The following is a 25,607-nucleotide window of genomic DNA, read 5'->3' as shown; positions in this document are numbered from 1 at the left end:
GGTGAGGAGGGGCCTCTCCAGTCCCACCCCCATCCTCACCCTTGGCCCTACTCCTTGGGACCTAGGCTGAAAGGAAGGAATTTTGGAGAGGGCTGTCTCCTGTGGCCTGGGCCCAGTCCTGCAGAGAGAACTTTCTGCAAGTTGCAGTGTCCAGCCTCTCCAGGAATGTGGTACTGGCTGGTGAGCCTGAGTCTAATCCTGGCCATTCCATCTGGGCAACTCACTTGCCCACTCTGGACCTCAGTTTCCTGATTGGCAAAAGAGAAATATTGTCCAAGAGGAACACAGAAATTACTGGCAGAGAAGAAAGTGATCTGCGCAAGCAAGGGACAAGGACAGTGCTGGGAGTTGGGTTAAAGAAGGAATCAGGGATGAGTTAAGCTGAGTTTTGAGGGATGCGAGGATCTCTGATGACAGCATCGGAGCAGGGGAAAGGGTGTTTTAGGCAGAGGGGATACACAAAGCAAAGGCTGGCAGGTGGAGTGTTGGCTGGAAACCTAGCCTAGGGCCCTGTGGGATGAGATCATAGGCTGCCCAACTGCTCAGCTGGCCTCTCTTCCTTCTGAGGCCATACAGTGATCTGACAACGTCTGACTTCTCCACAGCCTATGCTGTAGGGACCTCATCTGTCTCCTTTGCTGCTCTTGCCTTAGTATCCGAAACAGTGTACATGCATCAAAGGTGCTCAATAAATATGTTAAGTGAACGAGAAACTTCTCCCCAAACAGGATGAAATTTGAGGCAAGTGTTTGTTCCAACAACCCTGGCAACAGCCTCCAACAGACTCTAAAATAGTGGTTTGCAAAGTGTGGTCCAGGGTGCATCACCTGGGAACTTGTCAGAAATGCAAAGTCTCAAGCCGCAACCCTGACTAACCTGGCTGGGGCCCAGTAAAACGTTTTAACAACCTCTCCAGGTTGATTTTACTACACGTTAAACCAGGCATTCTGAATGCCTACGAAAAACAACTTGCAGATGGAGAAGCCAAAATTGTAGCCAAGCCTGACCCAGAATCCAGGTGTTCTTGACCCTCTCCTTTCCCCCAGCCCAGGGCAGAAAGAAGAGAACAACTCCATCATCCACCCCACCAGGTTTCTGGAACGAAGATTTGGAAATACCAAGGGTCTAGAAACAGAGGGCGGGGCATTCCTCCCGGGAATAGAAGGCGGGGCCATGTGCTCTGAGCCCCGCCTCATTTCTGTTGCCCCGGGAAACCCCGGGTTGTAACAATAACCCGCTGACGCGCTTAGGGGAGGGATCCTGCCGAGTCCGTGGGCGGGACAGCCCTGCTACGGACCAATGAGGGTGCTCGGGCCCCGCCCCCGCGCCCCCTCCCCTAGAGCAAAGCAGGGGGCGGGGTCGCGCCCGCCGCGTCTTCCCTGCTCCGTAGGCGGCGCTGTTGCATGCAGGGGCTGCGGCGGGGTCGCCCCCGGCCGGGAGCCCCGCGCCTCCGCCTCCAGCCCGCGGGCGGGGCACCCGGCCCGCCAGAGGATTCCGCGGCCGCGGGCGGGCACGCCCCGCCCTCTCCCGCGCCGGGCCCGCCCCCCTCCTTGTCCCCCGCCCATCTGAGGTGCAGCCGGCGCTGAGCGCGGCAGGCGCGGGAGCTGGCGCTGGAGCCGGAGCGGCGGCGGCGGCGGCGGCGGCATTCACGGGGCGGCGGCGGCGGCGCGGGCTCCGGCACGGGCTCGGGCTCCGGCATGGTGCAGTCCGGCTTCGTCCCGGGAGAGCGGGGCCCGCGTGCGGGGTCGGCGCCGGGGGAGCGGCGGCAGCGACGGTGGCGGTGGTGGCTGCAGGCACAAGCAGGCGGCAGGTGCTAGAAGCGGGGCTGGGCGAGGTGTGTGCCCGTTGGGCTCCGGGGCCGCCGCTCTCTCACTGCCCCCCTCTTTTCCTCCCTTCGGGCTTCCCAGCGCGTCCAGCCCCCTGTCTCCGCGACCTGGCCCATGGCGCCCCGCGGTTGAGCCGGCGCCGCCAGGGACCCCTCCCGCGGGCCTCCCAGGGGCGCGCAGATCCCGGAGCCGCCCGCCCACCCTCCGCGGAGCCCCCCTCCCCTCCTCGCCCGAGCCGGGCGGGACCATGGCTGCGAAGCTGCGAGCGCATCAGGTGGACGTGGACCCGGACTTCGCGCCGCAGAGCCGGCCGCGCTCGTGTACCTGGCCCCTGCCGCAGCCCGACTTGGTCGGCGACGAGGACGGAGCGCTGGGTTCTGGGGTGGCCGAGGGCGCCGAGGACTGCGGGCCGGAGCGCCGGGCCACGGCCCCGCCGATGGCCCCAGCGCCGCCGCTGGGCGCGGAGGTCGGACCGCTGCGGAAAGCGAAGAGCTCCCGGCGGAACGCGTGGGGGAACCTGTCCTACGCCGACCTCATCACCAAAGCCATCGAGAGCGCTCCGGACAAGCGGCTCACGCTCTCGCAGATCTACGACTGGATGGTCCGTTACGTGCCCTACTTCAAGGATAAAGGCGACAGCAACAGCTCGGCCGGCTGGAAGGTGGGGGCGTCGGGCTGGGGAGGGGTGCTGGAGCCGTCGGCTGGGGCTTCCAAGGGCTGCTAGATGCCTCTGGGCACCCGGTGGGCGGTCTGGAGGGAGACCCTGGGACACCCCCAGGGGTCACAAAGTGTGTGCCCAGGGCGTGGGGCCGGCCGGCAGACAGGCGGGGGCGTGCTGGGAGCAGCTGTGTGCATGCTCTGGATGCAGGGTGGGAGGTCTGGTGGGGTGACAAGGGACTGCCACTTTGAGGCACCCCTGAGGGATACCCTCACCCCATCCCTGGGGGCATAGCAGAAGAACCTGTCCTCAGGCCTCAGACATTGGGGACCCCTCTCTTACCCGCCCCGGTCTGCTTTGTGTTACCCTCTCCACCAGGGCACCCTCCTGAAAGAGCTGAAATAATGACTTGGGGCCAGTGGCTGCTTTCCTCCCAAATCTTTCCCACTGCCCTCCCTGAAGCTGGCCTCAGGGTGAGGAATGCGACCCTAGGCCACAGTTCTTTCTGTAGTGCCAGGAGTTCACCCTAGGGCACCAGCCAGTTTGAGGTGGGGAACTGGTCAGGTGATTTGAGTTCTCCATGGGGCAGCTGCTGTCCCCCCTGGCCTGGATCAGCACGGTAGGCTGGTGATGACCCCTGCTGGTGTGAAGGCAGGGTGTTGAGACCCCGGGATCTGTCTGTGCCCACCCCAGGCTGTTAGTCTCCCACTTCCCTGGTTTTCTGAGCCCAGATGCATTTGGGGGTGGGGGGAGGGGGAGGGGCACCCCAGGGAGGTCTCAGTACCAACCACTGGAAAGGGGGGAGCCATCTTGGGAGAGGACGGGGTCTTGACTGGATTGTGGCCTCCAGACCCTCCCCTGGCTAACTTGTTGGGGAATGGGGATAGTTGATGCCTTTGGAGGAGAGGAGGGGGATGGGGTGGTCGGGCCATGCCTAGGGCCTGTAAGCTTTCAGCAAGAGGGGGTCTTTATGAGGGAGACATGCCTAAATGGAGGTAAGGGGCTGCGATTGGTGGTGGTAGGCAGGGTCAGGGGAAGGAGGTGTGCCGGTGGAGGAGGGGAGGCTTGTGGACATGAACCGCACGAGGTGCCTGGCGGCTGCGTTGTAGGAGCCACAGTGCGTTGACCTGGGAGCCCATGGCTCTCAGGCTTTATGCTGGCAGCTCCTCTGTCTCTCTGGCCACTACTGGGTGGGGACGCAGGCTGGAGTAGCAGACCTGAGTCCTCCTCTGCATCCTTTAGCTGGTCCCCCTGGGCTCAGCCCTCAGCAGAACACTTGTTCCTCCTAAGTGGGTGCTGTGTCTTGCTCCCACCTCCCCCTGCTGAACTGTCCCACCCTTCACTTCTCCTTGTAGATTGTCCCTGCCCTCAAGGGCATAGTGTTCAGACACCTCTTCCGGGAAGCCTTCCCTAACCCCTTTTAGCTAGCTCAGGACTCCCTCATCTCTGGTCCTCTCCCTATCTGTCATAAGTCTTAGTCTTTTGTGTCCTGTCTCATTTCCCTTCCCCACCCCCTTTGGAAAACAGTGGCGGTGTTAGTTCAATCTCTGTGCCCATACCACCAAGCATAGCGCCTGGCACCAGGAGCTACCAGTGCATGTCTGGTAAAAGTAAAGAAGTGAGTGGATGGTGCAGAGGGTGCTGAGACCAGGGAGGATACTGTGAGTAAGAGCAAGCCAGGAGGGCTTCCTGCAGGAGATGGAGCTCCAAATGGGGTTGAAGGGTTAGGGATGATGGGGAAGATGGCAAGTGGGAACATAAGGCTTGAACCCAAGAGAAAACTACAGTGCACTGAGGGTCTCAGGGCCAAGCCCTCTGCCAGGCAGCTTCAGGCATCTGTGCCAGGTGTCACCTTTAATGCCCTCTGCACTGCCTGAGGTGGGTTTTACTGTCACCACTTACAGAACTGGGCACTGAGGCACAGAGTGGAGAAGCAAACTGCCCAAGGTCACAGTCAGTAGATGGGAAAGCTGGATTCCAATCTAGGTGTGTCTCCCTCCAGGGACCCAGAGCCTCTGGAATAGTGTCCTGCTTGCCCTGGGCGTGGGAGGGGGACACTGACAGCTTTCAAACAGGGATGGATCTAAATCCGAGAGTGGGATTGGGAAGGTACTTGGAGATAATATAGTCCCATGAGTTCATTTTGCAGACTGTGAGACTGAGGCCCTGGCAGGGAATGGGACTCTTCCCAGGTCATCAGTGAGCGGCAGGCCCTGGATGATGGCCCAGGCCTCCCGCCTGCCCTTTGGATGCGGTGTCCTCTGCACCACACTGCTGGGGACACACTGCTTCTCCCTGTCCCTGGGCTCAGGAAGGCTTGCCCTGGGCTGGGGCATTGGTGAGGGGTCCTCAGGCATGGGCTCCTCACCTAGACCTGGCAGAGACCCCTGCAGCAGCAGAGGAGGGCTGTTCAGAGAGACCTCTGGCCTTTCCCGTCTCATCCCCTCAATGGCTGTCCTCCTCCTATCCCACCCGCATCCAGCTCCCCGGGGAGCCTCCTCCCCCTCTCATTCCCACCCCTCCCACCACCTGTTCCCCCATTCCCAATCAGTCCCTCCAGGGGCTGGGTGGAGGGGCCATTCCCAACTCTCAGCCACCCTCTGGTTACAGAGCCTGTGGGACACCTCAGGTGCCAGGGTTGGGGCCAGGGACCCATTGTTCCTTCCTCTCTCCCCTCCCCCACATAAGTGTTGCCCTTCAGCCCCTGGGGTGTACTGAACCCTGTGACTGATGGAATGGGGGGACCAGTGGGGGAGGCGTTGGACCTACCTTCAGGATGCATCAGGGTTACCCAAGCCCTGTGTTTTACAGGCAGGAAGGGCTGGGTGGTGGGCAGTGGGGGGGATAGGGGTGTGGTGAAGGTGGGGAGATCCCCTGGGGAGCCAGGCAAGCCCTCCCAGAGAAGATGGCACAGGATCTGGTCTGTCTTCACTGGGTGGGGAGGGCGGGTAGAATTTGGGGGAAAGTCTTCCAAGGGATACTGACTGCGTATGCAAAGGCAGGGAGGTGGAATTCATACGCTGGGTTTGGGAGACTGTTGGGCGTGCCAGGCTGGAACTAAGAGCTCCTGGAGGTGGCGGGGCTGTGTCATGGGAAAGGCCGTGTGGGCCAGATCAGGAAGGGCTTGACCTTTGCCTTGTGGCCCCACCTGGACTGTGGGATGACAGTTCAGAGGTGTTGCAGAGAGGAAGTGGAGGAGGCAAGATCAACAGCAGACGCAGGGCACCCAGCAGGCTGAAGCCCGAAGACAGACTGGGCTTGGTGCCAGAGAGGCTGGAAGAGTTGCTGTCAGGGTGTAGGGTCTCCAGGTCTGGGGTGAGGGCTTGGACAGGAAGTCTCCCTCCCTCTGCAGGGTCCGGAAGTGTGGCTGTCCCACATCCAGGTTGTTACTGCTGCTCAGCCGCTAAGTCATGTTGACTCTTTGCTACCCCCGTGGACTGTAGCGTGCCAGGCCTCCCTGTCCTTCACCATCCAAGTAGGGTCTCCCACTTCCTCTCAGATACTCTTGTCCCTCCTTCCCTAGTGCTGGACTCCTCCAGGAAGCCTTCCAGGCTGCTCTGGATCCTGGTGCTCCTTCCACTTAGCACCCCTGGAGTTGTTCTGCCTGCTTTTGTGTTTCCTGGCTGCCAACTCCCCTGGGAGCTTTCAGGCCAGGCCTGGGTGCCTCCCATTCCTGTCCCCAGGACAGGTGGGGTTGGAGCCCAGTGGAGGGGGACTCCCCTTCTCCCTCAGTGCCTGGAGCAGCTTGGCTGTTGTGGGGTGGGATCAGGAGGGGTGGTGCCCCACCCCATACCACCCAGGCTGGCCAGTAGGTCCTCGGTGGGGTGGGGTCTAGAAGGGAGGGGCTGCTCCTTGAGGCCAGGAGGAGGGTCCTGAGACAGCCCGGCTGAGCAGTGGTTTGCTTGCAGGGCTCCCCCTTCTCTCCTCCCTGCAGCCCGTTCCAGCAGGGCTCCCTCCTCCTTCTTTGTCCTCCGGGGATCCCCAGCCCCGAGGGCTGGTGGGGGTGTGGGAGGAGGCGGTGTGAGCCCGGGTTGGGGGGTGTCCTCACCCCCCGCGCTGCACGAGCGGGGGGCTGGCAGCTGCCCGCCTCCTGGGCACGAGCCCGTGCCAGCCGCTCCTGGCACAGTTGCTGGCACGCCCGGCAGACTCCCACGGCCACCTGCTCACACCCACCCACGAGCGCTGGCGCGCGGCGGGCCCTTCCGGCTTCCCGGGCCTCCCGGCGCCCCTCCCCCGCTACCGCGCCCCCCCCCCCAATCCCCTCCCGGTCCTCTGCTCCACGAAGGCCCCTCACTTCTGCCAGCCGCGTGCGTGGCCCCCCGGCCGCCCCTCCCCAGCAACTTGGGGAGCTTGAGAGGCAGGGCCGCCAGGAGGCCCCGGGGGTAGCTGCACCTCTGCGGCGAGAAGGAGGGGCGGACCCGGAGGCAGACAGACAGACCGACAGACAGGGTGAGGGCCCCCGCCTGCCACCTGGCGCCGCTCCAGCGGGACGATGGCGGGCAGCGCCGTGCCAGGCGGTAATTGCAGACAGACTAATTTAAAGAGATGAGACGGTTATTTTTAACTCCTGTTAAGGTAATGAACGGCGCGGGGAGGGGGGTGTGCAGGTTCGAAAGTTCAGCGCCCCCCCAGCCCCCACTTTCTGCGGGTTGGGGCTCCCCTGTCTGCAGGCCCTGAGGACCCAGCTTCAGGACTGAGGCGTGGAGGGGCTCTGCCAGAGAAGGGGAAGGGCTCAGAGGGCTGGGGAGCAAGCGCCCACCGGTCCAGGCTGGTGTTAGCATCCCACTTTCCCAGCTGGAGAAGTGACTTGTCTTAGGATCACCTCCCTAAGAACTGGCAGACCTGGGAACTGAACCCCCTTATACACCCCAAACTCACGTGTTTCTTCCTGTGCCATTAGGGCTGGGGTGGGGAGGGATTTGGAAAGGGGGCAGGCTTGTTTCTAGCAGCCCACCTTCTCTCATCTTTGAGTGGCAGCTGGCGGTGGCCACTAAACGGGGTCCAAAGAGCTATGGAAGCCCCTCTGTGTCTTGTGAGGAGTGCAGGTGTGGTTGCGGGCTTCGGGCGGGGGTGCGGGCTTCTGGGGTATGGCTGTGGCAGGGAGCACCCCCCTAACTGTCTCCCTTACCTTGCAGCTGACTCCTCAGCACCCCTCCCCTATCTGAGCCTGTGGCCTGCCTGCCATCTTGTGGATGGGTCCCCGAGAAACAGGTTCACGTTGGTGCCTACTCCTTTCACATCCGAGTCTGACTTCCGTCTCCAGGAGAGGCGGGGAGTCATGGAGCCCATCACCTGCTGTCAAGCCTCCTTCCTAGATTACTCCCTTTCTCACACACTCCTAGGTGCCGGAGGCTGCAAGCTCCAGCACTGCCCATTCTGTTGCTAGACAGACCTTTGGGTTGTTAGGCCTTTCTTCCTTCTCTCTGGCCATGACCCATCTCTCTGGAGCATTGCTCCAGGTGTCCTAGTTCAGCCCGTCAGGGTCTGTTGGAGCTACGGAGTTGGGAGTGGGTGAGGGGTGGGGAGAGCCCCTGTAGGGGACCCTGATCTCGAGTGTGTTGAGCAAAGCTCTCCCCCGATCTGGTCCTCTGTGTTCTCCTCCATAGCCAAAGGGCCTTAACTCACCCACTCTCTGGCCCTTTTGGGGGCTGTAACTGGACGAACCCTCTGGTTCTAGGAGCCGTGATGGGTTAGATGGGCCTGGGAGCGCAGAGTGCTGATGGGACTTCTCATGGGTGGAAGTAGGTGAGTAGCAGTGTGGATGCGCTCGAACTGGGGACTCCTGCTTGGGGCTGCCTACCCAGCCCCTGGCGGTACCCAGGTGGCAGACATACTCTGAGCACAGTGAAGGGAGTGCTCATGGCATTCCCAGCTGTCCCCCCAGAGCAGGCAGATGGGGGGTCCAGGGTGTTAGGTGGGCATCAGCAGAGGCTCTGGGGCCTGGGTAGGGCGCTCAGGGGGGACAGCTGGATCTGGAGCGCCCCCCTTCCTCCTGGCACCCTGGTTACCATGGAAACCAACTCCTGTTTGGGAGGGTTTGGCTGTTTGCTGCCTCTCCCCACCCCCCCAACCCATATGTGGAGGTGGGAGGGGGGCCAGGTGGCATGTGGGGGAGGGGCCTCCCACACCCTCCCCCCCCCAGGGCCTCGTCTTTGCAGAGAAACCTTTCTGGTCTCTAAGAGGGTTGCCTCTCGTGGGAAGGGGAACAAGAATTTAGGGAATTAACTCCTGGGTGCTAAGCAGTCAGTTGGGCACTTCACATAAATCTTCCCATTTCTTCCTCTCTGGGTCCTGCCAGGTATGTGATAATAGCCCCATTTTGCAGCTGAGGAAATTGAGGAAAAGACGAAGTCACTTGGCCAAGGCAGCATAGCTAAACGAGGCTGAGCCTGGGTTTAGATGCAGACCTGTCTGTTTCTGCCATGTGTCACCATCTCCCAATGCCAGTGCAGCGTCAGCCCACATCCCAACTAGTCCTCCTGCCCCAGGGCACTCTCATGCTCACTCCAGAACCCTCCAGGGCTACTCAGTTCCCTTGGGAGCCAACCAAGCCCAAACTGCTCTGTTCAAACCCCTGGGCCCTCTGCTGGCCTTGTCCAGGCCCTGCCCTCTCTCCCGTTTTCCCTGCTGCCTCTGATCCCACGCTGCCCTCACGCTGCCATCTTTATGCCTAACACTGGAGTTGTCACCTGCTCGCCAAGACTGCTGTCGACTCTCAGGGGCTGATCCCTGGGGACACCCCTCAGAAACTAGGCGGGTGCTTGGGTAGTTTGAACAAAAACCTACCTACTAGGTGATTCTGAAACCCAATATGTCTTTCTGAGAAATCCTGCCTTAAGTCCTTAGTTGTTGGCAGAGCTGGCTGATGATCTGAGTCACCTAGAAGCTTTTAGGTAGTACGGTCTGCAGCCCCTCTCTCAGACCCTCTGTGTCAGACTGCCAGTGGGTGGGCTTTGAAATCTATATTTTAACAGGTCTGTCTGTTAAAGTTGGGATGTGGGCTGACAGGTCAGATTCTGAATTGATGCCTTAGACGGTATCTTCCTTGACTCCTGCTTGTCCCTCCCGTCTTTTGTTCCCAGGGTGGACCACCTTCTCCTCCAAGCAGGCTGCCCAGATTGAGCCCACACCTCTCTTCCTCACTCTTTCTGGGTCCTCCAGAGAATTGAGCCCCATGCAGTCAGCTTCAAGGGACTGAAACCACTCCCACCCGCCCACCCCGGAATACATTCACCCACCCTCCGTGTCTCACGTGCTCTGCCAACAGAGCGTTTGGCTGCAGGAGAGAGGGGAACGGTCATCGGCATGAATCCTCGGCAGGCCTCTTTGGCGCTGGCCCATGAGGAACTGGAAAGTCGCAGTCCCTGCTCTCTGCTAGCTCTCTGTCTGGTGGGGGAGGTGAGACCACGTGTGCTCTGCTTACAGGGACCAGTCCTGGGGCCTTAACCACTCCAGGTCTTGGCCTCCTGGCCCCAGTCAACCTCTCCAGCCACATCACTCACCCCTCTCGTCTTCTGAACTTTGCTTCCGCCACACACAGAACTCTTCCAGCTGGAGATTCAACCTCCATGTGCCATGACAGGCATGCTCCCATTTAATTTTCACAGCAAACTGTGAAGCTGGTACCGCTACTGTCCTCAATTTGCAAATGAGGAAAGTGAGGCCGAGAGACACCAAGTAGGCTCTCATAATATCCCACTGGCAGTAACAGAAATGAAACTCCCCTGGGCTGTTCCTCCCTAACCCAGTGCTCTGGCCAGGCTAGTGCAGGCTGGCCTCCACCGGCAACATTGTCTCTCTGATTTCCCTTGGAGTTTGGCCCTGAGGCTTCCAGTCTGGGGTGTTGGCTCTGGGATCCTGACTCCCTTTCTCCAACCCAGAGCTCCCAGAGGGAGGGAGCTGACATCGGCCCCCTCTCCATCTGCAGGCCCCAGGGCTGATGGCTACTTCTTCCACTCACTTTAATTCAGGCCTACACCCACTGGGCACCCACTGGGCAGTGCTGCTCAGAGGAACTGGACTGGCTCCCTGCCCTCGAAATGCCTGCAGGTCCAGCTGGGGAAAGAAGATGAGGATAAAAATGACCCAGGGTCATGATGGAGGGACAGATAATGCTCTGTGTGTATTTGGAGGTGAGGAAAGAGAATGAGGCAAAAAAGTTAAACCCTCAGGATTCTTTGGGAGCCTCACAGGGTCTGGCTATGTTAGCCAGAGCCCAGCAGGACTTGAGGCTGGAGAAGCGAGCAGGGGCCGGCTGGTGAGTGGCCTTGAATACCACACCAAGAAGTTGGCACTCCAAACTGTGGGGAATGAGGGATGACATGGGCAGAAAGGATGGTATGGAGGGTTGGGGTCGGAGAAGAGACTGGCTCAGGGGTCCACTGTGGGCCTCATACTGGGATCCAGGAGAGAAGATGAATCTGAGAAAGTAGAGGTTCCAAGACTCCAAGATGCCAGGCCTGAAGTGCCAGGCGGCATCCTTTGGTGCCTTGAGGATCTCAGAGGTGCAGGTAAGAGTCTCGAGGCAAGCAGGGAGGAGCAGTCCTAGTTTTGCCACTCACCCTCTGTGTAGCCTTGAGCATCCAAGCCTCAGTTTCCCTTTCTGCAAAATGGGATAATAATAAGACATGTCCAAGCTTTGCTGTGAGAATTACATCTGAGGAGAGTTACATGTAAAGTCCCCAGTGAAATCTGAGCAAATACCATTATTGTTGTTCATCACTCTGGCAAAGGAAAGGAGATAACTCTCCATGCCCTGTGTAGGGTGGGAGTCCTGGGCCCTGATCCCTGAAAGACATTGACTTGTATGTGTGTTGGGGCTGGGGGCAAGATTTCTAGTCCCTCCCTTTCTGTCCCTGGGGTGTGAGGGAATCAGGAGGTTCCATATGCTGCTCTCTAGCCTACACAGCTTTCCCTGAGGCCTTGAGGGCAAGCAGGTAGGTTTCAGGCCCTGTGTTTTTACAGATGAGGGCAGTGATTTACCCAAGGTCACCTTTGAACTCAGGGCTACCTGCCCCTAGATGCTGGCTCCTCTTTGCCCACTGGCAGGCTGTGTGACCTTGGACATGATACTTCCCTCTCTGGCTCTAAGTCCCATCTAGGGATCCGAGCTCCCCTCCCCCAACACTCTGGGAAGCTGGGAAGCCTCCTCCACCCCTCCTGTCCCCTCCCCCTGTCCTCAGCTGGCCTTGCCTCCTTTTGTAACCTGAGCTGGGGCTGTGGGGGAAGGGGCTTGCCCTCTGCCAGTGGCACCTGCCAGCTGAGCAGATGTGAGGGGATGGAGGCCCCCATCCCCCAGGGGATTGCCTGCTCTTGGCTTGGCAAGGCTGGGGCTGGGCGGGCAGTGCTCAGCACACCCAGCCCTGGCCTCTGGCCTCTGCCCTGAGAACTTACCCCGAGCACTTGTTCATTTTTCGGCAGACATTTGTGCTCCAACATGCCCTGCAAAGACCTCTCAGGCTCCGGGAGAAGACAGATGGCAGATGAGGGCTGGTGCCCCAGTCTGGGTGGGCTGCTCGGGCCTCCTGGAGCCCCTTGGCATGGGGACAGAGGGCCAAGGGCAGCCCCTGGGGGTAAGGCCAGTGTCTGTGCGGGTGGCCATGCCCCTTTGGAGAGCAGATGGTTCTCTTGGCACCATGCCCACTCTTCCTTTCCACCTCCCACCCCCTAGCCAGCCTGCAGGGCTGGGGCACAGCTGCTGAGCCCTCCCCAGAGCCGGGCCCAGGGCAGGGCTGGGTGAGGTCACTGCAGCTGCTCCCAAGGCCTGGGGCAGGGGTGTGGGAGGTGCTGCCAGCAGAGTGAGGGAGGGAATCAGAATGAGGAGGGGCTCAGAGAGGCCTGAATGGCTTGGCAATTGGGGATCCCCTTTAATCCTGGAAGAGAGAGGAGGTCTGTGCAGGGGTTGCTGAGCCAGCGTGGCAGTTCCTGGCGCCCTTTCCCCAGGAGAGTTTCTGTCTGGCCTAGGCTCCTGCCGAGAGGTGTCTTAGGGTAGGTGGAAGAGCACAGACCCTGGTGTGAATTCCTGCCTCAGCACTCACCATCTGGAGCAGGTCAGTTGTCTCCTGAAGCCTCAGTTTCTCCTCTGTAAAATGAGAATAATAAACCAACTCAGAGGTTTGTTACAGATACTCAGTAAGACTTAAACTGTTGAGTGCCAGCATGTGCATGAATGCTTAGCAAATCGTAGTGTCTTTCCTTCTCCACTTGTTGAAGTCTCCGGAGGAGTCAGCAGAGAGAGTAGGGAGGTGGCAGAGGCACCAGGAATTGGAGGAAAAACCAGGAGGAGGAGGAGCCAGTACCCGGAACTTCAGCCTGAGGTTTGGCGGAACAGAAATGGCACACAGTTGCCAGGCCTGAGTGGTTCATGGCTGCTGAAAGTTCCAACCTATGTGTTGACTTACTGTGAGCCAAGGATTGCCCACAAAGTTCAAGTTGGGAGGCAGACTCATCCACAATTACATTCTAGTGCACAGGTGGATTTTTGCAGTAGAAATGGGGAAGGAACAGTTATCTTTGGGGCTTGCAGAGGGGTAAGACGCCACAAAGCTCGCCTTGATGGATCGGGACCCAGTTGCACAGAGAGAGAGAGAAGGGCACAGGGAACAGAGTGTGCGAAGGCAGGAAATGTGAGATATCCAGGGTGGCTGGAGTTCCAGATAGGTGTAAGCAATGGAGGTGACGAGGCTGGAGACATCAGAGGCCCTTGATTGTCAGTCTGGAGCTGGACCCAAGCCCTGGGGGATAAGGAGCCATGGGTCTTTGAGTAGGGGTGAGCTGGGACTTCTGCTGTTGGCTCGTTTGCTGTCCAGGCTGGGTGTGTGGGCTCTGTTGTGTCTGGGGTGGTAGGGGTGGGGGATGCCAGGGTCTGTCTCTTGACCTCCTGCCTTGCTTTGGCTATGTGGTTCCTCCTGGCCCCAGGCTGCCCACTTCTGTTCCACTAATGACTCCAAGCCATTCACCTGTCAACACCTGTGGCTCTGATGCCCCTGCCTGCCCTTCCACCCCTCTTTCCTTGCAGACCCTAGTACCAAGGGTTTGCATGTGGCCTCAGGGCCCTGAGGTCATCTAGGTCACTCCTCCCAGGAAGTCTGTCTGGACTGAGTACTCCAGGCAGCAGAACAAGTGACCCCCCTCCTCGCCTAGGTTCCCCGCACCCGCCCCCCCATTTTGTGGCTCTGTCTGAGTCAGGTGTGTTCCTGGGCCAGAGGTGGGTGGGGGATTTAGGGTGGTACAAGGGTTGCTCCTGGGCCTGAGACAGGGACTCCACAAGCTGTGGGATGTCATGCAGTTCCTGGCCCCACCCCCTTTCCCATGGATGTTGGGATAGTTACTGTCTTTTACAGGAGATGCTCAAGGTCACATGGATGAGGTTGGGATTCCAAGTCTAGCCCTCAGTACTTCTTCATGCAGGAAGGGAGGGAAGGAAGGAAGGAGGGAGAGAGGAAACAGGAGTCACAGAGGGAATCAGAGCACTCCTGCAGCCCCACAGGTGATCTCTGCTCTGGGAGGCACTAAAGGGAGGAGCGGGGTCACCATCCCCATTGAGTAGGTGGGGTCAGCTTCCTGAGGGCGGGGCCAGGCTGAACCTTGGACAGCAATGAAACCTGGAGAGGCATCCATACCTGGTTTTAGGTTGGATGGATGGACACGAGATCCAGGACTGAACTGGGAGGGTCCTGGAATCCCCTCGGTGCTAGAGGCCAGGGGGTAGCACAGGGCTTGTTATGGGTGAGGAGCACAACACTTGGGTCTCCTGTCTTCAATGAAAGCCAGGAAACTTGGGCTTGAGAATCAAGGCAGGGATGGCCACTGAGGTGGGCAGCAGGGCAGCGTTCCCCACCTCATTAGGGATGTGGGTGAGAAGAACCTTGGCTTTGGAATACAGCAGCCCTGAGACCCAGACATAGCTCCATCACTTCCCAGCTTTGTGGTCTCAGGAGTTATTTAACCTACTTGAGCCTTAGTTTGCCCCCCACCCCCACTTTGTAAAATAGGATTACCTACCCACAGTCTGGATGGTTTTTAGAATTCACAGAAGAAATGTATCTAAAGAACCTAGCTTAGGTCTGGCTCGTGGTAGGTGCTGCCCTTCTCCCGCCTTGGTATGTGAGTGTGTGCCAGTGGTGTGCAAGAGTGGGCTTGCACTGGCTCGTGAGAGCTGATCAGGGAGAACTTTTTCCCAGTTCTGCTCTCAGTGACATCATGCTGCCAGCTTAAAATTGGCTACGATGGGAATATCCAGGCCACAGAAATCAGCAAATGCTACAAATCGAATCAGGTGGATTTTTTTCCTTGCTGGAGAGCTGGAAAAAAAAAATTCCATCCTGTGGGTTCTCTTTAGCCATCAAGGGGACCAAACAGGAGGTGGGGGCAATGGTGGAGCACTAGCTGGACCATGCAACCTAGAACTCAAAGTCCAGGGGCCTGGGAAGATTGGATACAGTCATAGTGACAGGCAGCCCTCCATAGGCTGGGAACAGCAAATGGTGGGACCCTTCTTCTTGCTCCAAAGCCCTCCTCTTTTCCCCCCACTCCCCATCCCTGAGATCTGTTGGGCTCTGGCTGGAGAAGTAAGATTGGATGAGGTTGAGCTATCAGGGAATGAAGCTGTGCTGGGAGGAGAAATGAGGCTGAGCTGGAAGATAAACGAGGTTGTACTGTCAGGGAATGAGGTGGTACTTGGAGGCAAGGTGAGGCTGCATTATTAGATAAATGAGGTTGTACTATCAGGGGATGAAGTGTACTTGTAGGAGCGATGACGTCCTGCTGGATCAGGCGGGTTGCACCATCAGAGAACACAGCCACACCACAGGAGGAAGGAGAGCCTCCGACTTGGAGGATAAATGAGGGTGTCCTGCTGGATAAATGAGGGGGCCCGTCAGGTGAATGGAGTGCTGTTAGCAAATGAGGTTGTACTTGCTGGATAAATGGGACTGGTGTGCTGGATAAATGGGGTTGTGTTGTCAGATGAATGCATTACTGCTCGTGGGCGAAGGGTATCCTCGGAATAGATGAGGGTGTCCTGTTGGATGGATGAGCTGCTGCCACCAAACAGCTCAGACCCTGTCCACGGGGGAGGCACCATCAGCAAGGACGAGGTTATTCAGTTCCCCTGGGGGCTCCTGGAGCATCTTCTGGCTCAGATGGTCCAGGCTGCGAGAGACCATGACCGCAGCAAGCCCTGGGTTACCCAAATCTGTCCGGGCAGCAGGAGCGAGCAGCATAGGGGGCCAGGGTGGACAGCTGCCTTGTTCACCCTGGGAGCCCTACTTTCCCTCTCACCGAAGCCCTTCCTCCTCTCTCTGCTTCCTTCTGTGGCCCAGGATGCTCCTGCCTTTCTCCACCCCCTGCTTGCCTCCCATTCTGTTCTGTGTTCTCTCAGTTTGGAGAAGCCCCTATTCTGTGCAAGCCACTCTGCCAATCTCATTCATTCTCCCTGCAAGACTGTGTTACCCTCCTTTGCTGTCTCTCGTTCATTCACTCAACAAACATTTATGAAATGCCCAGCATATACCAAACACATAGGGTCTGGTAAGAAAAAGAAAGGGACAGAAATGCTTCATGTAACTTAGTTTCTAATATAAGGGAACCCAGATAACAAATTAATGAACATAATATAAAGAAATTATACAGTACTTTAGAAAGCGCTAATTGTTTTAGAAAAGCTCAGAGCAGGGTTAGGGAGCCAAGAAATGGCAAGGCAGAGGAACATCTGTTAAGAGCGGGCAGGATAGGTCTCATTACATAGGTGACATCTGAACAGAGACTTGAGGGAGCTGAGAGATGGATGTGGGTATCTGGGCAAGGTGGGATGGTACGCGCAGGTTCCTGGAAGGTTTTGAAGAATGGGAGGGATCAAGCAGGACAGTATCAGGAGAGGAGCCTAGGAGGTCACAGAGGGCCTTGCGGGCTATGGTAAGGCCTTTGTTCTTTACTCTGAGTGAGATGGGGGCACCCGAGTGTCCTGGGCAGGACTGGACCATGATCCGGGTTATTTATAGGATCCCTTGGCTGCTGCCTGGTGGAAGGCTAGAGGGAAACAAGAGTGGAGGCAGGTAACCTGTTTGAGGAGGTGGAAGTTCAAAGCATTCGATTGTGGGTGTCGGCGCCAAGACTGGAATCTGGATCCAACACCAGAGCCCTTGCTCTTTGTCCTGCATCAGCCTCTTCGCCCTGGTGACTGAGGCCCCAGGAGGCTGGCCTCTCACCCAGGTTCTGAGGGACAGTAGGAGGGGCTGGGATGTAACCCCTGTCCCTTCCCCCTCTGCCCCCACCCCCGATGATCTGTCTGAGGCACCAAGTCAGGGAGGTCCCATCTTCCCTGGGAAACTGCCCCAGGCCCGCATGGAGGTGTAGGAGGTGTGAGGCCCCAGAAGCCCAGCTTGGGCACCAGGGGAGCCTGGGCATGCCGGGGCCTTGGCTGTGGTGGCGGGTTGCTAGGCAACTCTGAGAGGGAACCCTGGTTACTGCTACCTGGCAGAGGCGTCTCCCTGCCCTCCCTCCCTCACCTCCTCCGTGGCCTCTGGCCTCCCAGGAGGCCTTGTGGGTGAGATGTGATCAGTGCTTGCCACAGGATCTTGGCCGGGAGCTCTGATGGGTACCAGGTGGCTGGGCCCTGAGGAGCTGAGCTGCAGGGCCTGGCCTGGCCTCCTGGGGCACAGCCCTGGTGCACACCTGGTGAAGAGCCCTGCTCAGCAGACCGAGGCTTAAGTCCTCACCTAGCTCTGGGCCACCTCCCTGGGTGACCTTGGGCAAAGCATGGCACCGTTCTAAGCTTCAACCCCATCCAGGTGGCCTGCAGAATTCCTCGCCAAGGGCCATTTTCTGTGAGCGCCAAGGGAGGGTGCTGAGCAGAAAGGGTTCCAGGTTCACCCCCCCTAGCCCCAGTGGCTTGAGTGTGGAACACTCATGTTTTGTGTTAGATTCCATTTACTAAAAGAGTTCCACTACTTAAAAAAAAAAGTTTGAAACCCCTGGACTGAACAATTCCAAGAACTTTTTGTTGTCAACTGCAAAGGTGCCTAGAGTGCAGTGGCCCATCTTGTCAATTTCTGGGGCGGGAAACAGGCCAGAGAGGAAGAGGGACTGGCCCCAGGTCAGGCTTGCTGGAGGACAGGGAGGAGCATTGAGCTGCAGGTCAGGAGGCCTGGGCTCGAATCCCAGCTCTGCCACCAGGTCCTGGGTGACACAGGGCAAGTCCTTTTTTCTCTCTGGGTCCAACCAGCTGTGGTTTCAGGCTGGGGCTCGGGGGTACCTAGCTGGGCAAAGAACAGAGTGGGGAAAGATAGATAGGCCTGGAACGTGTGTTCTTGACCATGATCTAAAGCATTTTTATTGATATTCAGAAAACTTGGAAGTCTCGTGGAGTACAAGCCAAGATTCCCTTGAATTCTAAAAAGAAAGTGCAAGACTCTTAGGGAATTTTGACCTTTTAACATGCCCCCAGCTTCCCATGCTACCAGCTTCTAGGGTTGATTACATCATGGAAAGTTTGAGAATAAATGGAGGACTGGTTTCCTAAGATTTTTTGGAAATTCTCTGACTCGTTCTCTCTCCCATGGTGGAATATGAAGTCCTTTAGACTCAGAGTGAGTCTAACCTGAAATCAGTGCCTGGCTCTGCCACTTAAACTGTGTGATCTTGACAACTTGCTTAACCTCTCTGAGCCTCAGTCACCTCACCTTGAGATGGCTGGTGCTTTAGTTGTCAAGTTGTGTCTGACTCTTTGCGACCCCATGGACTGTAGCCCACCAGGCTCCTCTGTCCGTGGGATTCTCCAGGCAGGAATACGGGAGTGGGTTGCCATTTCCCTAGAACATCTTGAGATAGGGCTCACAATCCCTGAGTTGTATGAACACTGACAGAATGATCATAAAGTACTGAGAATGAGATCAAATACTCCCAGTGCCAAGGCTGACCTGGCAGGTACTCAGGAGGTGCCCTACTTGGTGATATCCTTCCTTCTTCCCCCGCCCTCCAGCGCTCAGAGCTGGGCTGGCACGTAGTGACTTGGATAAAGAGGTGAGGCCTGACTGACCTCCAGCAGAGGGGCTGGGAGGTGGAGCCTCTGGCTAGGCAGTCAGTCCCACAGGGGTTGAGAACTGAGGCCTCAGAGGCTCCAGAACACAGGTGTGGGGGTGGGGCTGGGGAGCCAGGTGCAGGGGCGGGAGCAGGAAAGGGGGTTTCTACTCCAGGGAGCACCACTCCCTGGGGGTCCGGCTCCCCTCCTCTCAGGGCCCCAGGAGGAGCCAGGTAGGGCAATGCTGGGAGGGGCCTTGGGGCCCCAGCTGTTGTCTCCCAAGACCAGAAAGTGCCAGAGATAAGGAACCTGGGGCCCTGAAGGAGTCAGGTGTGTACCTGGCGCTGGGGGTAAGGGGTGGGTGGGTGCCCTGGGCAGCAGAGAGGACACCTCCTTCTGGTGGGAAGGAGGCAGGAGGGAGAGCCCTCACGGATCAGAGGTTCTGGGGCTGGGGGGATGAGAGCAGGTCCCTATGCTGGGCAGACGTGGAGTGGAACCTGGCATGACTGCCTGTGGGACCATGGGCAAGTTACATCATGCCTCTGGGTCTCCATTCCCTGGTACAGGAGATGGGGTAATGCCAGCTCCCCAGAGTTGTTTGTGCCCAGCGCAGGTACACTCAGGGCCTGATATTAAGGATTGTAGAGAAGGAGTAAGTCTGTGGAGTGATCTAAGAAGTGAGGTCTCCTAGCCAGAGTGAGGGATTTAACCAACATTTATGAACACCTGGTGTGTTCACCAAACACTTAGCACAAACATTATCTCAGGTAATGATCTAATAGCCTTCCGAGGTGGTTACTGTATGTTGCCCATTTTTTTCAGAGCAGCTCACTGAGGCATGCGCTCCTAGAGATTGAGTCAACAGCCATGGTCACATAGCTAAGTGGCTGAAAAGAGCTAGGCATCCTGCCCAGCCCTTCAGATACCCAAACCCCTGCTATTTCCACAACAGTGCCAGAGCCAGGAAGTCCAGGCCACCAGCAGGGAGGCCCCAGAGGTGGGGCGTGGTAGGCTTTGCAGTAGTTCTGGTCCTCTACATTCTCTGTGAGGAGCCAGGTCAGTGGAGCTGTGGACTCCCCTGCCTCCCTCTGTCCCCAGGCCAGGCCTGGCAAAAGCAGGCAGTGATATGGAGCCCAACAGAAATTTACTAGAGGATATGTGTAGGCGTGGCTAAGGTGAAGCCTGTGGAAGGACCAGAGACAGCAGGAGAGCTTTGGGGCCTCAGGCAAGCCACTTCATCTCTCTGAGCCTCAGTCTTCTTGTCTGTAAATGGGCATGATGTCACCTGCTTTGTGAGGATTTTGTGCAGTTTCCACCAGGAAGGGGTTTGAGGGCAACGCTACTTTGCATCAGGTGGGTGGGGAGGGAAAGGAACTGGGCTGACCTGAAGGTGGGTACCGAGCAGCTGTGGGGTGTGAGGTCTCGACGGCCGATGGATGTGCTTTGAGGGGCTTACTGGGATCGGAGGCCTCTGTGGAGTTCGCAGAAGCTCAGAAAATTTGGGAGAAAATCTGGGCCTCTGCCCACCTTGGGGACCCCCAGCCGATTCTGCTTATCCTGGCCAGACCCTCCAAGCAAAGGGTTAACAGTCTTCTCTACCTGCAGTTGCATTTTAAAGACACGAAATTAAAGCAGGTAATTTATTCTCCCCACACACGAAAGAGCAATTAGTTCTAAACAGGGCTTAATCAGTCACCGCGAGATTGATTTCTGGAGCCCTGGGTTTTCGGGCTCCTGGCGCCACGCCAGGCTGGGGCGGGGGGGGGGGGGCGGACAAATGAGCCGCAGCGGCATGAGCCCTTACATAATCTGTTGGGGGGCCCTAGCAGCCTGGCTAGCCCCGGGCGGAGCTTGGCTGAGTTGGAGAGGGGGGATCTTGCTCCCCTGCTGCAGGCGGCTCCTCAAGAGTAGCCTCCCTGGCAAGGATAGACCCAAAGCTCCGGCCCCACCCTACAGACAGTGCCTGTGACGGCTGGGAGCAGGGAGGGTGGGGCGGTTCTGGGGTTGGGGATGGATATTCTGAGTTTGTCCTACCTGCTACTTACACCTGTTCCCCCTTCTTCCCCGCTCTACCCTTTCATCTTCCCTCTTTCCTCCCCTTCTGCTTTTTGGCGTTTCTTCTCGCCTTCTCCTCTCCTCGATTTTCTCCTACTCCTCCTCCCGTCACTTATCCCCTCACTGCCCACTCCCCCACCCCTGTCCTTGTCTCTGGCCACAGAACTCCATCCGGCACAACCTGTCTCTGCACACCCGGTTCATCCGCGTGCAGAACGAGGGCACAGGCAAGAGCTCCTGGTGGATGCTGAACCCCGAGGGCGGAAAGACGGGCAAGACCCCGCGGCGTAGGGCCGTGTCCATGGACAACGGGGCCAAATTCCTGCGCATTAAGGGCAAGGCCAGCAAGAAGAAGCAGCTGCAGGCACCCGAGCGAAGCCCCGACGACAGCCCCCCGGGCGCGCCAGCCCCAGGGCCCATGCCTGCCGCGGCCAAGTGGGCCACGAGCCCAGCCTCGCACGCCAGCGACGACTACGAGGCGTGGGCCGACTTCCGCGGCGGTGGGAGACCCCTGCTCGGGGAGGCAGCTGAACTGGAAGACGACGAGGCCCTGGAGGCCCTGGCGCCGTCGTCGCCGCTTATGTACCCAAGCCCGGCGAGCGCGCTATCGCCCGCGCTGGGTGCCCGCTGCCCGGGGGAGCTGCCCCGCCTGGCCGAGCTGGGGGGCCCGCTGGGCCTGCACGGTGGCGGCGGCGGCAGCGCAGGGCTGCCCGAGGCGCTGCTGGACGGCTCGCAGGACGCGTACGGGCCGCGGGCCCGCGCCGGGACGCCCGCCTACTTCGGCAGCTGCAAGGGCGGCGCTTACGGCGGGGGCGGGGGTTTCGGGCCGCCGGCGCTGGGCGCTCTGCGCCGCCTTCCCATGCAGACCATCCAAGAGAACAAGCAGGCCAGCTTCGCGCCGGCCGCTGCGCCCTACCGCCCGGGGGCGCTGCCCGCGCTGTTGCCGCCGCCGCCACCCGCGCCCAGGCCCGGCCCCTTGCTTGGTGCACCCGGGGAGCTGGCGCTGGCGGGCGCTGCCGCCACCTACCCTGGCAAAGGGGTGGCCCCGTACGCGCCGCCGGCGCCCTCGCGCAGTGCCTTAGCCCACCCCATCAGCCTTATGACGCTGCCCGGCGAGGCGGGCGCGACGGGCCTGGCGCCGCCGGGACACGCGGCCGTCTTCGGGGGCCCCCCCGGCGGCCTCCTGCTGGACGCGCTGCCCGGGCCGTACGCGGCCGCCGCCGCCGGGCCGCTGGGTGCCGCGCCCGACCGCTTCCCGGCCGACCTGGACCTAGATATGTTCAGCGGGAGCCTGGAGTGCGACGTCGAGTCCATCATCCTCAACGACTTCATGGACAGCGACGAAATGGACTTCAACTTCGACTCGGCCCTGCCGCCGCCGCCGCCCGGCCTGGCCGGGGCCCCGCCTCCCAACCAGAGCTGGGTGCCAGGCTGAGGGCCGCCTGCCGCGCGCCCCAGGTGCCCTGCCCCGCCCCCCAGGGGCCTCTGTCTTCCCATCCTGATCCCCGGGTCCCCACTCCCATTCCCGCTCCACGGGGGGATCCAGGAGGCAGCCCCAACCCAGCTAGAGACAGCCCTCAGAAGCTGACCGCTGAGGGAAGTGGTAGCGAGGCGCTGGAGCACCCCACTATTCCTGCCCACCCCCCAGAAGCCCGCTCTGCCTGCTCCCAAAGACGGGAAGCCTGGGGGGTGGAAGCTGGGTTCCCCGCTGGGTGGGAGTGGGGAGGAATGAGGTGGGACGCGCTGGTCTGGGAAGCCGACTGGGAGATGCGACAGGGGGGCGTCTCCGAATCCTCAGTTTCATTGGCAGGGCTCTCGCGTGGCTAATCGCCCACCCAAACTCGGAGCTGATTCCCTATTGACACTTTCCCACTGGTCTTTGCGTCACCCACCCCAAGCCAGGAACCCCTCTCCTGAAAACACACTCACACCTACCTATCGGCTATTCACCTTGAGCTGTCCTTCAAGTCTTGAACCACCCTCCGACCTCCACCCCCACGGTTCAGCCCCTCCCACCCATCCTGCCTGCCCTAGTTTCTCCCCTCCCAGGTGGAAGTCCTTCTCCCCTTCCACCCCTGCCCATCCCACAGTACTGGTTTCAGCCTCTCCAGCTAGCCTCAGCTCTGGATCCACCCCCCAACCCACCACCCCCTTCTCCGTGCCAGTCCTGGCTCCTCTCTCCCATATTTATAAGTGTCCGGTCGGGGCGGGCTGTGGGCGCGGTGTCCCCGGCGCATATCGTAGGCAGTGTACCGTGGCCGTGCCGTCAGCGTGTGCGTGTGCGTGTGTGCCGTGTCGAGGCCGTGTAGAGTGCATTGTACAGCATATTTTCATGAATAAAATTGTTTTAAATATTTCCCGCGCCTTGGGCTAGTAGGAGAGTGGCGGCGGAGGCAGATAATTGGCAAGGATCGCGGAGGCGGGGGTCCCTGTGCCTGAGCCTATTGTGACTGTGTCTGCATCTGTGTCAGCTTTCACGGATGCCTGTCTGCTCAACACACATTGGTTAAGTGCCTACTGAGTTCTGGATGCTGGAGATGCGCCTGTGTGGACTCTGCACCTGTTTCTGTGAACATGTGCCTTGCAGGAAGTTTCTGGTCTAGGGATATTCTGTCCCAAAAAAGCTAGAGTTGGAAGAGAAGGCACAGATATTAACTGAGAGCATGTCTGTGTCAGATCCTGGGTTAGGTGTAATTTTTGTTCCCATTGTACAGATGAGAAAACAGGGTCAGAGCAGGAAAATGGCCTGGCAAGGCAGGCTGGGATGGTGGAAAGGAGGCCCTTGAAGGCACACAGACTTCTGTTTGAATTTATCCCCTACCGTTTTCCAGTCGTGTGACCTTGGGCAAGTTTTCAACCTCTGTAACCTTGCTTTCCTGGCTGGCACACCTCGTGAGCAGTAAATGAGAAGAGATATGTAAAGTGGCAGCACAGATCCTGTGCCCACTCATCCATTCATTCATCCATGGGAGATTTAGTGAGCACCTGCTATGTGCCAGGTCTTATACCAATCACTGGGGCTGCCATAGAGAGCAGCATAGGCACAATCTCTGCTCTGAAGGAACTTAGAGGTTTGAGGGGGACAGAGATGAGTTAATGGGCAATTTTAGATCAGCGATGTAATGAATGGAGGAGAATCGAACGACACAGCTGCACGCATCTTGGGCTTGAGGACTCAGGGAAAGTGCCTGAAGGGGGTGCTGTCTCAGTCAGGCCTTAAAGGGTGAGTTGTCACTGGGAAAGGAAAGAATTCAGACAGAAGGAATGGCTTGATCAGAGATCCAGAGTCAAGAGATCATTTGGGTTCCAGAACAAAAAGCAATTTAGCATGGCCAGAGCTCAGAAACAGAAAGATGACCAAAGATGGGGAGGCAAGTGGACCAGAAGGGGCAACAATAGGAGAGGGCCAGTGGCCAGGCCAGAGGTGCTGGTGGTGACTCACACCAGGAGGAACCGGGGAGGGCAGTGGGGCTGGAGGGGAAAGGATAATTTCACACATGTATTTCGGCTCTCGAGTCATTGAGACTTGGTTGTGGGTTGGACATAGGGAATGAGGATCAAATGATGCCCGATTCTGGTTGGGCACTTGGGCAGACAGGGCTCTTCCCCTGAGAACTCTGACGCAGGAAGAGTCCTGGGGAAGACGGTGTGCTCAGCCTCGTGGGCTGACTTTTCAGTGCGTCCTATGGGACCCCTTGAGATTTGGGGGGGATGTTTGGGAATGTATGTACTGTGTGAATGGCATTCCCTGACATTGGGCAACATGGTGACCCCGTGATGTCCAGCTGGGAAGGTGTGGGCTGGACAGGCAGGTCAGAGAAGCAAGACCATGGAGGCTGTCACAGAGATGTTGGGAGTGGCTTGGGGGATGGTGCAGAGTGGGAGGAGCTCACTGCTCAGATGAACACCTCAGAACACCTTGGCACAGGGAGAGAAATGCACTGGCTGGGTAGGAGCAGCACAGGGAGAGAAGGGAGACCAGGACACTGTGGGCTCCTAGAGTGTGTGAAAGGGCGTGGTCTTAGAAAGGAATGCCCGATGCGCTTACTCTTGGAGCCTCAGTTTCTAGGTCTGGAAGATGGGGCAGTAGCACCTATCTTAGATTTGCTTTCAGGGGCATATGAAATTGGAATTATTCCCTGAGGTCAAACTCCTGGCAAGGGCAGAGCTGCCCAGGCTGTCCTGTGCCCCACCCCCACCCCCCACTGACTGTGGCGGTGGCTGTGAGCAGAGAGTAAAGGAGATCGGAGCCAGCAGAACCTGTACTGGTTCTGGTCTCAGTTCAGGGAGGCAGGACCTCCCTGTGGGGTGTGGTAGGTGTCATCCTTGCTGGGTGGGGACCACAGAGCTCTCTCCAGGGACTGATGCCCCAGCCCCACCCCACACCCAGACTCAGGGACAGCCCAGCTGGGTCTGGGCTCCATATGGGTTGCAAAACTGCCCCCACCCTAGGCTGATGGAGGGTGGGCGGCTGCTGTGGTGTGCAGGTCTGTGTGTGTTCGTGAAGCCCCATATGCATCTGTCGGTGTGGGCCCATGTGTGTGTGTGTGTAAGTGTGCTGGAGAGGGGGTGGGCTGAGTGATGGTTGGGGTCTCCCTATCTGAGTGTGCACATGTCTGAGCATTTGTATGTGTGTGGTAGGAATGAGAGTATTTCCATCTCCGAGTGTGCCCACATGTGTGCCCCGGGTGGTAGAGACCATGCCTGTGTGAGTGGTGTGCGCTGCCCACCTCCCTCTCTGGGTGTGTCTGCCTGTCTCGGCACACCCCTCTCTCCGGGTGGAGGAGAGCTGGTGTCCCCTGCCAGGAGCGTCTTCTGGGCGGCTCTGCGGTGGGAGGGGAGAGGAGCAGAGGGACACTCCCAGCCCTGGGATGGGTTGGACTCCTGCGCGGGGAGCAGCGAGACCACTTCAGAGGAAGGGCTGAGCTCCTCCTGGCTCAGGCCAGTGGTAATTCCAGAGACAGCTCTGTCCTGCTGGGCCCCATGAGGAGAAAGCGGGCAGTACCCCTGTAGCCAGGGGTCTGCAACCGGCCCTTCCCCACCAGCCTCG

The 25,607-nt window shown here is 58.7% G+C and overlaps 1 protein-coding gene across 1 annotated transcript; it reads left to right on the top strand.

The window, feature by feature from the left end:
• The first annotated feature begins 2,073 nt into the window (after window positions 1-2,073).
• On the top strand, window positions 2,074-22,913 carry FOXO6 (forkhead box O6). The gene is made up of 2 exons (XM_043878157.1): window positions 2,074-2,487; window positions 20,721-22,913. Exons 1-2 carry the CDS (start codon window positions 2,074-2,076, stop codon window positions 21,990-21,992), a joined length of 1,686 nt encoding a protein of 561 aa, XP_043734092.1. The 3' UTR covers window positions 21,993-22,913.
• Window positions 22,914-25,607: the final 2,694 nt, after the last annotated feature.

This window comes from Cervus elaphus, chromosome 20, assembly GCF_910594005.1.
Source record: "Cervus elaphus chromosome 20, mCerEla1.1, whole genome shotgun sequence".
NCBI classification, from domain to species: domain Eukaryota; kingdom Metazoa; phylum Chordata; class Mammalia; order Artiodactyla; family Cervidae; genus Cervus; species Cervus elaphus.
Note: the sequence above shows the minus strand (reverse complement) of the source record. Positions and strands in the feature narration are given on the sequence as shown.

Coding starts and splice junctions, on each gene's coding strand:
- FOXO6 (XM_043878157.1), top strand. CDS start 2,074: ATGGCTGCGAAGCTGCGAGCGCATCAGGTGGACGTGGACCCGGACTTC. Junction 2,488..20,720: donor ACAGCTCGGCCGGCTGGAAG/GTGGGGGCGTCG, acceptor CTCTGGCCACAG/AACTCCATCCGGCACAACCT.